The sequence below is a fragment of the Colossoma macropomum genome, unplaced genomic scaffold (assembly GCF_904425465.1).
Source record: "Colossoma macropomum unplaced genomic scaffold, Colossoma_macropomum, whole genome shotgun sequence".
NCBI lineage: Eukaryota > Metazoa > Chordata > Actinopteri > Characiformes > Serrasalmidae > Colossoma > Colossoma macropomum.
The window spans coordinates 14,021,883-14,039,197 of record NW_023494803.1 but is presented as its reverse complement, the minus strand read 5'-3'; the positions used below and the strand labels follow the sequence as shown (position 1 = coordinate 14,039,197).

The 17,315-nt window shown below is 42.4% G+C and overlaps 1 protein-coding gene across 5 annotated transcripts in view; it reads right to left on the bottom strand.

The window, feature by feature from the left end:
- The window catches only part of qkia (QKI, KH domain containing, RNA binding a), a 105,678-nt gene that overhangs the window by 70,701 nt on the left and 17,662 nt on the right, over positions 1-17,315 (bottom strand). For all 5 annotated transcript variants that reach the window (XM_036593052.1, XM_036593055.1, XM_036593053.1 and 2 more), the window contains exon 2: positions 6,233-6,375. In XM_036593052.1, the coding sequence (XP_036448945.1) occupies positions 6,233-6,375 (143 nt within the window). The remainder of the gene's footprint in view (positions 1-6,232; positions 6,376-17,315) is intronic.

Genomic DNA, 17,315 nt, shown 5'->3' with positions numbered 1-17,315 from the left:
CAAACAGGCAGATATTAAAGGTGCAAATCTCCGACTACAGAACGATTCGCTTTCGCGAGTGAGTCAGTGAATCATGAAATCTGACATTTTAACATGACTTGATTGTCATTTTTGTACAATCAAGAACGGTGGTGATACAGACAAAATCGACACTATTTTTGGTGATGGTATTCAGAATTTCATTTTGGCCAAAACAGTAAGTGCAAAGTTTACTGAGCATTATTATAAATGAAAACAATTACAGAATTATCACTTTTTGGTTGATGCATCACAATACAGCATTTTTAGACAGACTTCATGTGTGTTACTGATAAGGGAAACTGTGAAAGCTCAAATATACAGTACAGTACTGTTGCTGTTTATCCTAAAGTCAGGACAGTATTTAGTCTAGTTAGGATGTTTGTTATACTGTTTTCTTATATGAAGTTAGGACCTGTTATTCGGTTATAGCTACTGTCCTAAATTCAGTCCCGACTGAAGTCGTCATGGTGACCAATAGGGTTGCACGACTTCAGATTTTTAAAACCGTCATTTACGTGACTTTAAAAATATGGGGCAAAGCCAAACTCCACAGGTCAGTAAAGCGATGTGCCCTTTCCAACAATGCATTTGCTAGCCTTCATGGAACCAGAGATTCAGACCCCAGAATCTCACAAGTTTGTATCCAACTTAGGCGCACCCTAGATGGCCTTGCAGTAACTCGGCAAAAATAGGAGTAACTGACTTCAGCTTCCTCTCCAACCACACATGACTGTTTGTTGTAGTCTTTGGGAAACTGAAGATAACAACATTCAGTATCTGATGTTTGAAGCCCTGTAGATCGACAGAGAAATGGCAGAACGAAGCCAATCTCCACAGGTCAGCAGAGCGTGGTGAGCCCTGGCTCGCATTGCTAGCTTTCAGATGATCAGAGATAAGGACCCAGAAATCACTAGGCTCCTCACCTGCTGTCTTCTCTGAGACGTCCATGTTGTTCGTGTCATAATCACGATCAGCGACTCGTCAACATCAAGATTGAGGCATCTTTGCGAGCAGTAAAGTCTGCTAGTCTGTGCGACCCGTAATGCAGTTACACACCTGGCTGTAATATTCACATGTACCTAAAAGCCCTCAACGTCTGAACCAGTTGTGCTAGCTTAGGGGTGGAGCTACACTCTACAGGGTGGAAGATATCCTGGACCAGGATTGGGAAAACCTACCCTAGTGACTAAACAGATAAGATTCCAGAGTTAGGATGCTTCTGTGATATAGCTCATTGTCTACTTCTGTAGCACAGAGCTTGGAGACTTGAGCTCAGGTTTGGAGCTTTCTAGAACACATTTCGAGAACATCTAGAGCAGACTGAGTGCAGAGTGGGATCCCTCTATTCCTCTGAAACAAGCAAACAAATACTCAATTCAATTCAACACACTTATTTACATCAGACGCTGTCCCGGAGCAGACTGCAAACCACTGAAGCTTTAGTCACTGCGCTCAAATAAAAAAGGAATAAAAAAGGAATAAAGGAGGAATAAAAGAAGGAAATTCCCCACCATCTCCTTCCTGGGACTGTCCTGTTCTTCCAGCTGCCTGGCGCCTAAAATGCACTCTCAAACGCACGCAAGCATCAGAGGAGCGTGAAGAAAAGCAGACAGGTGTGGAATTCCACAGGTGCACCAGGGGTCAACAACGAGATCTCCCAGCAGGCCAACCTTCCTCACTGGCTGCATTGTCAGATGTCACAAGCGAAGGAAGGCACATGGTGTCAACAGGATCTCCCCACTTGTTTAGGTTAAACATCCACAGCAGCTGTTTCTGTAATAATGACCGAACCGTTTCCAGCCTCGGTTCCCCAGCAGTGTAGACACTACAGGCACTGAAGCAGTAAGGATAACAGGAACGTTTTGGACTCCTTTGAGGACTTTCACAGACTGTTTACTTTCAGCGTAACATAACTTCGAGTTTGCGTTCTTCAGCACCCTCCTGCTGTCTTGACTCGCTGCTGCCCCCTGGAGACAACGAGCAGTCTCCTAGAAGCTCCCAGAAACGAAGCTAAAGTAAAACTGAGGTCAGTAGGTAACCTGTATAAAAATAGCTTTTTTGCCATATTTACTAAAACAGTCCGGACAGCAGTACCAGACAGACAATCTCTCCTCTGGCTCCACCCAGTGCTTCTAATGCCATTTGCAAGAATCCACCATGCCTGAATCAAAACAGCCAATAAGAGCCAGGAGGCGCGTCACTCTGCCCCTCCCTCGGGTACAACATCTCAGGAAATGCAAACACACTGGTCGGTAAACAACCACCAGCAAGAGAAAAACTGCCCAACAGCAGCAAAGACAAATGAAAAAATCCTAAAAAGGAAGAATTCAGTTACATAGGACTAATGACGCTCTCTTTTTCTGTTTTTCAGTGTTTAAGTGCTGACAAGCCACTCTTAAAGATGATTCCTTAAGGGTTCTTTAGTAAAGACAATGGTTCTATATAGAACTATGAACACCCAAAAAACCATTTGCATGCTTAGATGAAGCCTTGCATGGTAAACCTTTCTGAAAAGGGTTCTATACTGTTACAACGTCAAGCTTGTCCCAAAGGCAAAACACTTTTTGTTGCTAAATAACACCTTTAAAACACAACACACACACCATCTAGAACCATATACAACAGGTTCTCCATTAATCTGATGAACATTTTCACCATGCAAGGAACCATTAAGGCATGTGTATGGTTCTTCAAGTATTCACAGTCCTATATAGAACCACTGTCTTTACTACAGAACCATCTTTAAGAGTGTATATTAGGGTCTTTGTTTTTAGCTGTACAGAGCTGCCGTTTTTCTCCAGAGTCTCCGACTGGTGCTTTAATGTTTAGCGACCGTTGCTTAGTAAACAAGGTCTACATAATACATTTTGCTAAACGTTCAGCTGTTAACAAGCTGTTATAATTCACAGGGGCCAGTAATGAGCACTGGAATTCCATTTCATGATTCTGACACTAAGAGAAAAGTGGCCTTCGTACATAACAGCACACTAAAATGCAGATGAAGATCCATTACAGTCACAGCCACAGTGCATGCACTCAATTGTGTGAAGGTCACAGGAAAATTACATCATACTTAACTACCTTCCAGCCCCCCCGATTCCTTTTTTCGGAGTGATGGGACGTAATTGAAGATGGAAATTATCAGATTAGCCATTTCACTGAAAAACCCCCTCACGCGCACCTGCATGGCTCTCAGTGAGGCGTTCAGAGCTTGAACGAGACAAGTTATTTTTGAGAAATTGATGTGATGCACTGCAGCGAGGGAGCAAGAAAATCTAATTACCCCAGAGAGAGAGAGAGAGAGAGAGAGAGAGAGAGAGAGAGAGAGAGAGAGAGAGAGAGAGAGAAGGAAGTAAAAGATCGAATGGAGGAAGATCCACATTTCTTTTCTCCCTCGCAGTGACGGACGGAAAGAAAACATTTAGTCTGGAAGAGGAGGCCACATTTTCCATCCTGCCTTTTTGGAGAGAACAGGAAGCTCCTGCTGTCACTCCTGATGGAATTCCCATCACACTCTCTGAGGAGACAGCTGACCTCAGAGCAGGGCTGCACGATACAGACCACATCCTACATTGCGATTATACTGCAAATGCAACTCACTTGGCAGTAATAAAGCTTATCTCCAAATATCATTCATTGTGTGACCTTTTGCACCATGAATAACATGATTAATATTTTTATACTGCTGTTTTCCAGCCTCTGCTCATTCCTCAGAAAGAAACAGGCTGCTTTTATTTCAAATCTGATATGTAAATAAGCCGGGCTGAAGAATTAACCTTTTTTATACTAAACTGAAATTTGAAAAAAAGGGTGATGGTCGATCACGATACCTGAAATTTCTAAGTGGAGATCTTTTTTCCTGCATAACATGAAGCTCGTAGACCGCCGGTAGACCAAATCAAAAGCAACCAAACTGCCATACGATGCATTCGTGGCATCACAAGAGGCTTACTGGCCCGCTACTGGGCCGAGCTTCACAAGGCCCGCTACTGAGCCTGCTACTGGGCTGAGCTGTACAGAGCCCATTACTGGGCTAAGCTGTACCAATCCTGTGATGGGCAGAGCTTAACCAAGCTTGTGTTGGGCGTAGTTTTACAGAGCCCGCTACTGGCTGAGCACTATCCAGTCCACGACTGGCCAAGCTTTTCTACGTTGGTGTTTGGTCAAGCTTATGATGGTTGAACTTTATCAAGCTCATGATCAGCTTACAAGTCTCCCAAACAAGCTACCCAACCAAGGCTTAGTGTAAAGGCCATCGCACACCGAAAGCACAATGTAGCATCACATAGCAGAGCACAGCTACAGATTGCAGGCAGTGAGAACAGATAAACGGCAGGTTCAAATTTATTTTGACACTCTACCCGTATAAACTGAATTAAATAAAGCGTTCATCATCTCATCACGCTTGGCATCAGTTCACTACCTCTTCACAGACTGACTGTTTTTAGAGCTGATAAAGAGCTAGGCCAGTAACATTAGCTGAGCTAACTTACCGTTAGCATCTGTCTATTTATCTAAAAGACTGGCTGCCTTTCTCTGTGAACGTTTAAAGCCACATCTGATCTACTGTGTCTTTCTGTGGCTTCAATACGGCTTTACTTTACTGCAGTAATGAACAGTGCTTGGAGTCACGGAGCGCTAGTGTGAGTACCTCCGTTAAAAATGGTTTAGATTGTATGGACACGGTGTGGAGCGTCCAGTGCATGACAGTCTTAAGAATGTCACCACAGCGCCACCTGTTTATTCATTTCATTACTGGTCAACACTGCTTACAAACAATACAAACAGCAGCCTGATTATGGAGATGAGGGCTGCAGAAAACGATTACTGAAAAAACTGAATAATGTGATGATTTTTAATTAATGAACTGGATAATTATTACATTAATATATGGCATCAAATAATTAAAGACCTCACGATTCTTTCTTTATGGGTCCTTTTCAGTTGGTTTAGTTGTTTATGAGCCTGTTTATTTTGAGGCAGTAAAATGTGAGCTGGGAGGATCAAACTGTGTGTGTGTGTGTATGTGTGTGTGTGTGAGAGAGAGAGAGAGAGAGAGACAGATAGCACGATCTCACACAAGTGTTACCCAGCATTCCATGCAGCTGTGGCACTTCAACCGTTCCACACAGGCCGGACATTCTTTCCACACACACACGCACGCACACACACACACACCTGAATGCGAGGCCTTGTAAGAACGCTGCGGGAGTGCATGTACACTAGAGCTACACAATGACCTTTGACCTCTCTGGTGAGTGAGACCATCAAGGCCATCAGGAGGAAAACACATTTCACACTCAGCTGACCGCCGCTCGCTCTTTTTTCCTCCCTCGCTTGCTCTCTCCCTCCCTCCTCTCTTTTCTTCTTTTTCCTCTCACTCTTTTCCTTCTCATCACCGTTTTCTCTCCTCTCCCTTTCCTTCTCTCCACCATCTCTTCTTTGTCTAACCATTTCATTCCTTCTTTCTTGCTCTCACTCTCCTCTCTCCCCCACTGCCTTCCCTATTTCTATCTTGCCTTCTTTCTTGCTCTCTCACCCTTTTGCTTCTTTCCACCCTCCTTCCTTTCTCTCCCCCATCCCCTTTCTCTCTCTCACCCTTCTGTCTTCAACTAGTCTCATTCTCTCTTGTTCTCTCCCACGTTCTTCTTTTTCTTCCACTTCCCATCCCTCTTTCTCTTTCATTCTTTTTGTTTCTCTGCATTCGTTCTTTTTCTCGTTCCCCATTTTCCCTTTTCTCACTCACTAACTTTTTCCCTTCTCTCTCTCTCTCCCTCTCTCTAAAGGACAGGGTCTATAACACTACTCCAGACAGGCGGTGTAATTTTGGAAAGGTGGTTTTCAGCAGCAGCCCAACACACACACAGACACACACACACACATAGACACACACACACAGACACAGACAGACAGACACACACAGACAGACACACACAGACACAGACACACACACACACACACACAGACACACAGGGCGCAGCAGCTGCTGTCGTCCTGGTTTATGGCTGAGAGGGTTATTTACTTTCTCTCACTCACACACACACACACTCTGTAAAAGCACTCTGCAGCCGTAACACTCAGATCACGACGAGCTGCTCAGCTGAAACAACGCCGTCCATCATCTCACTCTAACAGCCATTCACAGCACAGGGCCGACAGAAAGGGCGGGGCCTTGAACCTGTGTTTGTAGGGTGTGTGCAGCGTTACTCACGTCGGGGTACTCCTTCACGGGGACGAAGAGTTTCTCCTGCAGGTGTACGATGGGGCCGTGAGGTTCAGGAAGCTCCAGCGGGTGTTTATCCACCAATCCGCTCACAGTGTCGTTATACATGTCCTTACGCACTCTGTTTATTTCTGTAAACACAAACAAACAAACGGGTCAGAGAGGGGGTCTGTCAAAGGGGGGGGGTTACAATACCAGAAACTGAGGGTTGCCATAAACACACCCACTCAAATCATTTTACTATGAGAGAGAGAGAGAGAGAGAGAGAGAGAGAGAGAGAGAGAGAGAGAGAGAGAGAGAGAGAGAGAGAGAGAGAGAGATGAGGCAACTACACCAACTTATCTGCAGAATCGTTGGAAAACGAAACAGAATTCTAAAAGTTATTACTTTTCTATTATAATGTTTTTACTATTATCATTTTTTTATACTATTCATACTGTAACTTTTGCTTTCTATGTACATATCTACTAATAGTGAATGGATACCAGTTAAGATGAGAGAGAGAAAGCAAGCACAAGGGAAAAAAGAAAAAGTATACGCACACAACGCGACCGAAAAAAAATAAAAACCACATACATATCGCTGTTGTATATACACACACACACACACACACACACACACACACACACACACACACACACACACACACAGACCTGGTGCACCACAGCATGAGAGAGTACAGAGATTTATACAGAGAGCAATAGAACAGAAAGAGAGAGAGAGAGAAAAAAAAGGAGAACGAAAGCAAGCACAAAAGGGAAAAGGGGATACAAAAATATATGTGTACATCGAGAAAGAGAGAGCAAGAGAGATGAGAAAACATGGGGACACAGAAGCAATAAACGGAAAGAAAAAATATACACAGAGACAAAGAAAAAATAGAGAAAAAGGAGAAAGAGGGATAAAATATTACACTTAAGAGAACACAGATGAGACAGTACAGAGATCTATAGAGTATAGAGAGCAAGAAGGTGTGGAGAGAGGAAAAGGAGTGTATAGAGAAGGAGAAAAGGAGATAAGGGAGAGCAAAGAGAACAAAAGCAAGCATGAAAGGTAAAAAAGGAAGAGAGAAATACATGTATACATAAAGACAGAGAGAGAGAGAGAGAGAGAGAGAGAGAGAGAGAGAGAGAGAGAGAGAGAGAGAGAAAGAAAGAAACAGAGACAAAGAAAGAGCGAGCACATTAACTGGACCTTAGAAACACACACACAGTTTGTGTGTTGATGAGCTCAGGCTGCTGCAGCCAAACGATTTAACACAGGATGTCCACTCATCAGTCACACTCTCAGCAGAACACAGTGGAACCCGGCGCTGAGCGCAGTGGAACAGAGCGAGAGGAGAACCGTTAGACTCAGAGCAGCGTTCATCACCAACACTGTGACATTTAATCAGAATAAACCAGCAGAACAGACTCAGAGTTTACGGTCTCAGTACAGAGCTCACTCTCTAAACCAGGTTCAACACCAGCACTGAGCTCTATAAACAGTCATCTGCTCTGGATCTCCAGCACAGACCCAACAACCGAATACATCACCGACCGCATCACAGAACCAGATCACAGTACAGTAGCATTACCGCAGGTTAGGGCTGCACTGGCCACGAATTTATACAGCCAAACGGGTCGAGGGCGGATTCTTCGCTGAATTTATTTATTTATTTATTTATTTTTTTCCCCCCACACTATGCGAGTTAAATAAACATATTAAAATACTTTATATTAGACACAGTTGCAACATAAATAACAATTTGCTCTTCAATGAGCCAAACTGGCATTCAAAAATATAAGTTGTTTAATTCATGTTATTTAAATAAAGTGCTATGTTATAAACAAACATTGACCCGCCAAAATAAAAACAATGAATTGGCTGATTACAAGAGATTGCGAGCATTTTTTAAATGAAACAATAGAAGCCATATCGCCCCCTACACTTCCTGTAGTGTATTACAGTCTGTCTGAATGACTGTGTGGATCATATGAACATTACAGAGCGCTTTTTAAGTGAAACAGTAGAATATTGTGAATATCAAAGCTGATGAAGGACTCTGACTACAAAATAAAACAAAAATTAATAACTACAAGGAAGTCTGATTTAAGTTTGTGCACTTTAAAGCTGCAGACAGCAGGTTTCCTGACATTTAAATGGTCCTACTTGTTGGTCATCGATCCCTAATGCAATCCACAACTGTCTCAAGCCTCACCACTCACACAGACACACAATGAACTTGCAGTGAGCAGTGAAACAAAAACCAGCAGTCCTGCAGCTCTGAGCACAATCTGATACAGCTGCTCCTCCAGCCAAGACAGACAGCGTTCCTCCACTCTCCTCTCTCTCTTTAACGCTGATGGGAAACGTTACAGAGCAGAGTGATGTGAAAAACACACAGAATCCCAAACCAAAACAAAGACACCACCAGAAGCAGAACACACAAACGTGAACGCAGTAGCATGATAAACGGCTCGAGGACGCAGAGACACATCTGGAGAGCATCTGCACTGTGAGCCAAGAGGCGGCACACACCTGGAAAACCTCCAGGCACACTGAAAACCAGGATCTGACTGTGTGGATGTGTCACTCAGGGCCTTTGAAAATAAACCAATACATTTAAAATAGACTACAAATAAAAAGTCATAATTTAGAAAATACAGCAGAAAAACACTGAACAAATACGCTTCCTGTAGCGTATTACGGTCTGTCAGAATGACTGCGTGGATCATATGAACATTACAGAGCGCTTTTTAAATGCAACAACAGAAGCCGTATCGCCCCCTACACTTCCTGTGGTGTATTACAGTCTGTACATACTGTACACTTTAGTGGTTACAGTAACTTTAAAAAGACACCCAACACACTCACACAAATATCTCAGGCTGAGGAGTGTCACATTTCAGTAATCCTGCATGTCTCTGCATGTTAATCTGCAGAGCGGCTGCTGCAGTGAGTGAGTGAGTGAGTGAGTGAGAGAGATATCAGTAAATATAATAACGTTCCTGTACAGGCTAACAGACAGTCCTGCTCTGCTACTGAGAGCTAAACGTGTGAGAGAAAGAGGGAAGGCGGCGCAGACGAGCTGTCTGATCACAACCGTCTCACTGAGAGACTCGCACTCCCACACACTCACTGACAGAAAGAAAATACTATAGCACTCCACTGAGACAGAGAGCATGAAAAAGAGGAGATGCAAGAAAAGAGAGGGACAGAGAAAAGGAAATAAAGCACAGAAAGAGATGTCGAGAAAGAAAGAGAAAAAAAAAGACAAAAGCTAGACAAAAAGATGATTATGTAGACACAGACAATTAGAAAAGACAGGTAGAAAAAACAAAGAAACAAACAGGAAAAAGAGGCAAAAGGAAAGAAAAGCCTCAACCAATACAGCTGACCTTATTGATTAGCAATAAACGGATGTAGACAATAGCGATAATCAATAGCTACATGACCGTATCTGTACGCTAAATTAAATTATCTTATTTAATTAGAAGCAAAGTAAACAAAAGGATGTCTGGTCACTACATTAGAGTGGACACACAGAGATCGGCCTGTATCTGCTGACCTTACAGTTCTGACCTCTCAGTGAAATAAACCGCTACAGCCTCGCCAAGTCTAAATGACGACTGAGCACCAGCTGCTCCCAGCTGAGCAGAGCACGTACGTTTAGCCGATTAGCTAGCAGGTATGATTAGCTGATTAGCGAGCAGGCTAACGCTCCCATACAACTGCAGGCGATTAGCGTGGATTAACCAGACAGTGTTAGACACCTGAGCAGTATTGATCCAGCAGCTAATTAAACACAGCCCACAACAGTGTCAACACACACACACACACACACACACACACACACACAGGTCCAATATGTAAACACAGTGTGTGTGTACGTGTTTTTCCTGCAACATCCTCACCCTAGGAGGTGAGACAGAAAATTAGATAGACAGACAAATACATGAATAGACAAAGACAGAAAGACAGCTGTTAGACATACAAACTGATTAAATTCACAAAGATTGTTTAACAATTATATAGGCAGAGAGACAGGTGATTATATAGACAGACAACTATTCAGACAGAAGATTATACAGACAAAGCTAGACAATTATACAGACAGCTAGACAGACAGGCGATTGTAGACCGATAAATCGGCTACCAACTGATAAATCGGCTACCGACAGCTAAATCGGTAGAAAGCAAGACAGGAAGACGATTACTGACAGATACAGTTAGACAGATAGACGATTACACAGACAGACAGCTAGATTAGACAGAGAGCAAGACAGGAAAATGATTATGAACAGATACAGCTAGACAGACAATTATAGACAGACAGCCGACTAGATAGACGATTACAGACATATAGACAGACAGCCAGACAGATAGCTGTGATTACAGACTGACAGACAGCTAGACAGATATATGATTATAGACAGACAGGTAAAGGAACAGGCAGACAGACAGGACCAAAACAAACAAAAAAAATCAGTAACATTAACGTACTGTGCAGTACAGTAAACACAGCAATCATAAGCTAATATTTTATTTATTTATTCATTTATTTATTTATTTCGGCTTGTCACAATTCACACTATCGCCTGATCATAACTATTTGAGCTGATAACAATTTTCCACAGCTGTCATCTTTCACAAGACAACGTTTACGTCACAAACAGATTTTAACAAGGTGCGTATTTTAATAAGTTGGGCCGAAAACATTCATTACGACACGACACATCAGGTTTGTATTGACGCTCCAGCACCTCTAGAAGGCAGCAGCGAGTAACGTTTGTTTATTTGAGCTCGAGCTAATAAAGCTAATCAGGCCACTTTAGGCTTGTTTATTAATACAACTTAAGTCAATTAAAAACATAGTTAATTGTAAATATTTGGCAGTTTATTTCATAATCATGACTAACTGTCATGTACTGGAATAGGAAGCTATTTGTCTGTATTTGTACTCTTATCACCATCACGACAGATTGTATTTATTTTTTATTACTGGTATATTATGACATCACTACTGTTCAAGTCGTGGGAAATATAACAATATAATCTCGACTTCATATCATCCACTTGTTCCCAGTTTGGTTTAGATTTATTCACACTAACGTTTCGGTCACGGTTTGTTAATGTAAACACAAGCGTGGCGTTTGCGGTGAACTCTGGAGCAGATAAGAGGCAGAAACACTTCATTAAATAAAGAGAGAGCGAGAGAGAACGGAGGAAAAGACGCTGCTGAAAATAAGTCTCTGCTGATGAACACGGATCTCCGCTTTGAAGTGATGCACGTTGGCCGTAACAAAGCGCCGTGCTCCACACGGACGAATTTTCAGCTATACGCCACCACACACTCGTCACTCCCCACACACACACACAGAGTTAATGCTTTGACGCTTCAGAGAAATAAGAAAGGGATTCTTAAATAAATAAATAAATAAAATCTGAGCGTTCTCGAGATGGAGCGTCTTCCTCACTCTTATCGAGGGCCCGCAGACGCGTTTTTATAATGTAAAGTCCTCTTTTTTCTCCTTTTATTTCTCCTCCGATCCTCAAAAACATCTCAAATTTCTCCTCCGCAGCGCACACAACATCTATTAGTGCAGAAGTCCTCAGAGCTGGACGATATCTGCTTTAGTTACCGCAATAAATGACATTTTTCTGAGCATATCATGGGTGCAGTTAGCACTGAGCAATAAATAAATACATAAAAATATTCTACACTCATAAAAATCACAAATCTGGACTAAATCTTCCCAAATTAGCACTGCAGAGTAGTAAGATTTATTTCTGTAGAGTTACAAATGCAGTAAAGTAATAAAATGCAGATTTCATTGCAGTAACACAGCATCACATACACATTCTGCTCTACTAGAATTCAATGACACAGAAAATATGGCTCAAAACATCAGGCAAATGTGAACGTCTGTCCAAAACTGATCTTTATTATTTGCTGATACAGATATGATTCTGATATTGTGAATCCCTAAGAATTTTTTTTTTAATTGAGGGGGAGGGGGCGGTATGGCAAAATTATAAAATGGTGACACTTAAAGACATTTCTTCAGTACACATCGTAAGTTTTTTGAACTTTTGATGAAGTTGGAGTTTAGGAGAAAAAAGCCAAAAGGGCCACATTTAAAATAAAACAATCAAAAACCATTAATAAAATGACTTTTCATTGTTCCACACACAAGTTAAACGGAACCAATTACACACACACACACTCTCTCTCTCTCTCTCTCTCTCTCTCTCTCTCTCTCTCTCTTTTCTCTGTTCTCAGAGAGAGAATGTTTGTATGGTACTAAACTAGAGTTTGTATTAAACATTCAGCAAAGTTACAATGAAAAATGTGTGTTAAAACGCAGCTAAAAATCTGTTGACCTATCTGAGAAGTGTGGGCGTGGCTAATGAGCAGCTTGATTGACAGCTCTCTGTCCAACACTCCTACTCTGCTCCGCCCCTCATACAGAACCGACATCATTCTCCAGCTTTTATGTGACGCATAACAGACACTGGATGATATAAAAAAAAAAAAGTCACGGACGAACAGATTGACCGACGATGCAACGCACAAAGGAAGGAACGGACAAACAGATGAACAAACAAAAAACGCACGGATAAATGAACAAAAACAAAAACTGATAAAACGAGCAATGGATAGATGGACAAAGCAAAGAAGTAGATACATGGACAAACAAATAAATAAACAGATGAACAAATGGATGGACAAACCAACGGGCGAACGAATGGAGCAACAGATGTACAGATGAATTAACAAGTGGACCGACTGATGGACAAAGTAACGCACAAAGGACTAACAGACAGATGAGTGAACAATGTTGGTGTTGATAAATGAGTAAACAGGCGATGGGCTCCTACAGACAGGTGGTCTAGCTCACTAGCTTTCTGTTATGCTGGGTTAGCTTTAGCTCGCTAAGCTTCTCTAACTCTGAAACTGTTCCGTGTGGGCGGGGCCAGAGACACAGCCTTGTGTTTGGTCAGAGGAATGATTACGGAATCGTTACACAAGATTAGGACTGCCCAGTTTACATCGAGAGGAGAGAAATATGGTGAAATATATCGGCCATTTATTGGTCAATGGAACATCATTCAAAGGGTGAACTTAGTACATGTTCACTGTCCCCTTCAATGTTCTTTAACACCTAACGAGATCCATGATATGATCAGAAAAGCATACTGTGATGCAATTAATCACGTTAACGATAAGTCGTCATTGTATCGCCCAGCCCCCCTACGCAGGATGTAAACTGACACTAACAGCGCTTCTTTAGCAATGTGAGCAGACTGGACGGTCCAGCGAGACAGAAAAGAAACTACAGCTGAGAAAACATCCAGCATCTGCAGGATTCACTGAGCACCACGACAAAGACCTCAACAAAGCAGGAGAACCCTGCATCCTTCCTGCAGCTGCACGCAGAACTTCCCTTCCTCACTCAAAACCACCGCAAAAAGATAAACGATAAAGAGCCGGTGCCGTCCAGCTGCTTCTGAAGGTTTGGTTCCTGACAACATCAACTTCGAATCAAGAGTAGATGATAAACACCACACACACTTAAACATTTACATTGGTTAAAAATCTTAAAAATGGTTCTTCAAGGGTTATTTAGTAAAGAACAGGGTCCTAAAAAGAACCACGAACAGTCAAAGAACTCTTTGCATAATTAAAGTGTCTCTGCATGGTGAAACGGTTCATCAGAGTGATTGAGAATGTGCTGAAGATGGTTCTATGTAGAACCTTTTTGAGAAGGGTACTATATAGCATCCAAGAGTTTTACTATTGTTACTATCTTGACATAACAGTAGAAGAACCCTTTTGGGTGCTATATAGGACCCTTTTCAAAAAGGTTCTATCTAGAACCATCTACAACACATTTTCCATCATGCAAAGTGTTGTGTGTTCATAGTTCTTTATAGAACCGTATTCTTTACTAAAGTACCCTTGGAAAAACAACTTTATGAGCAATACTTTTAGTAACTTTAAGAGTAAGTGAGGTTACATCTTTATGGATCTGTACCTTCCCAAGTATTTTCAAAACACACATTTTTAGTCCTGCAGATGGTTCTCCACAAGGTTAGCAAAGGGAATGGCTCTACATAGAACAACACACACTCAAAGAACCATCTGCATGCTTAAAGCCTTCTTTATACACTGAAAAGGTTCTTCAGATAGAGAATGCGCTATATTTGGTACTATACAAAACATTTTTGAAAAGGGTTCTATATAGCACCTAAAAGTGTTCTACTGTTACAACCTTGACATCAAGCGCAACAGCAGAACCCTTTTTGGTGCTATATAGGACATTGTCCTTCAGTATGAAGATGTGTCCGAAGCACAAGAGACATTATAAAATGTTTTTCTGCACGTTGCATGCAATTACACGTTTCCAAATCCCCAAATCACATAGCGCTGTATTAACTAAACTTAAACTAGGTTTTTATTTAACTTTGCGTTCCACCTTAAATGGTGCAGCTCTGGCGACATTTAAGGAGGAAGAGAAAACAGAATTTCAGTATCGTAGTCCCTAAATGAGCTGCTACACTGGGACTCGCTTTTCTTATTGAACCTCTACTTTTGTGCTTCTGCTAAAGATGCTTTATGGAAAAGTACATTTGTTTTTTCTTTTACTGCGGTCATTATTGTCATTAAGTAAGGAGCACCTTACAGTCCTGTGTGTAACGTGTAAAGCTTTTTTTGGCACTGCAGGTGTTAGCATGAAGCTGGCATTTCAGGAATGTGGAAAGGCAGCTAGTTAATTTCCTCAGAAGATGAAGATTAGCTTGTTAACAGGACGAGCACACCAGAACCAGCCAAACCAGAAACACCACCTGCAAAATCAGATCTTCTTAAAATCCCAATTTAGGGTGACGACGCTGGGGAGCCATTAGCATGACCTCATTTAGAGAATGCCAACTCGCCCCCTGCTAGCATGCTGGCCTGCAAGCCTTCGTTCATTGTCATAAACGTTTCCATTTCTGTGGTCGGCATGAATAAGAAATTTAACACCAGGACGGCTCACGATCAGAAGAGCCTGAACCAGCCAAACGGGACTCTTATCGCTCCAACCTTCCAGTCCAGGCTAACGGTGCGTCTCTGCACTGCCAGCGCAGAGGCTAAATTTATCTGGACGGCTCATCACACACACACACTGATGTGGAACTGCTTTACGGAGCCAGGCGGCAGTGGGAGGGGCAGCGAGGTGGGGGAGGTGAGGGCATTACAGAGAGCGGGGGAGGGGTAGTGATGGATTAAAGCTATTAGATAATGATTATTTCTACAGGCAATTAACCAATTAACCTACTATTTGGTGCTGGGCAACACTGATATACTTGATAAAATCAACATTGAACCAAACCAACAATTTTAAATCTGACAAACACTGTTGTGATAAATACTGACAACCAACACATCAAAACCACTTAACTGATCTGGCAATATGCATGACAGACATTTCCAACATCTGGCCAGATGCGTTTACAGATTCAGTGCAAGTCAGTGTAAAAGTTCCGTATCGCCCCCTACACTTCCTGTAGTGTATTACGGTCTGTCAGAATGACTGTGTGGATCGTATGAACGTTATAGAGCGCTTTTAAAACGTAACACGCTGCTTCACTCCACAAACACTAACAGAGTGAATCGATGGTGAGAATGCCGAGCACCACGACTGCCTCAGCAGGACTCTCCCAAAACACACAGACACTGAAGAACAGAGATAGAGAGAGAAACGGAATAACAGGAAGCTGGAGCAGGATGTTTAGTGGAGTGTGATTGCAAAGAAAGAGAGGAAGTCTCACTGTTTCACCAGAGAGAGAGAGAGAGAGAGAGAGAGAGAGAGAGAGAGAGAGAGAGAGAAAATGAAATAAAAAGAGAGCAAAAGAAAGACAGTGAGGTAAGGAGAGAGAAAAGAATGGAGACGGGGAGGGGAAGAGAGAAGGACAGAAAGGCAAGAAAAACAATGAGAAACAAGAAAAGAAAGAAGGAAAAGAGAAAAGCAAGAAAAAGAGCATAGAAAAATAAACGATAGAGTTAGAGCAAGAGAGAAAGAAGAGAGAGCGAATCAGCATCCAACGGGAGATATTCTCTCTCTCTCTCTCTCTCTCTCTCTCTCTCTCTCTCTCACACACACAAAGGCAGGAAAGGCAACAGTCAGAGCAGGAAGGAAGGAAAGAACCGGTTACTGAATCTGCAAAACACAGATAACCAATCATCTGCTTCCTGCTGCTGTGGCCACGCCCCCTCCTCCCTAAATACCGCCCGCTGGCCTCTGCACACACTCCTCTTCACACAGCTCTGTTTACTGCCCAACACACAGCCCGTTACATCAGACCTCTGTAGAGGGGCTGACAGAGAGCTGCAGAACCATAACACACACAAAGCAGCATCTAGAACACCGCACCACTGCAACACAGGCCATACGTACTAGACTTATTAACTACATGCTTACAAACTGGTTCCTCAGGGGTTCTTTAGTAAAGACAGTGAACCATGAACTATCTGCATGATGAAACGGTTCTTCAGATTGGTGGAGAATGTGTGGTAAATGGTTCTATCCAGAAAGTTTTGAAAATGGTTCTATATAGCACAAAAAGGGTTCTGCTATTTTTACGACAGTGAGTCACCACAGCAGCCCGACTGAAAACACACTTATAATAGAACCCAGTGAGCAGACGGGCTTTTATTATGTCATGTTTTTACAGTTAACCACATCCTACAGACGCAGCACACGTGGACCAGGTTACAGAGTATAAGCAGTATTTCTTTAATGCCCCCTCCACCCCGCCCCACCCCCAGGCCCCACCCCCAGGCCCCACCCCCAGGCCCCACCCCAAATTTTAGCAGTTTAATTTTGAACTTCTGGAATAATTTTGGCACTCTAGAATGCCAGCAGTTTTACTGTGCAGTTGACTGTGGAGTTATGATTCTCATTTCCGCTGAACTTTGCAGCTCTAAAACTGGAGTTTCATTTCGGATGATCTAAACTTTTGACAGTGGCATTTCTAGAGTTTAGGAATGTTCAGAGCAGTAATGGAGGATATTGTCGATCCAGCCAGTGCTTAAAGAACTGAC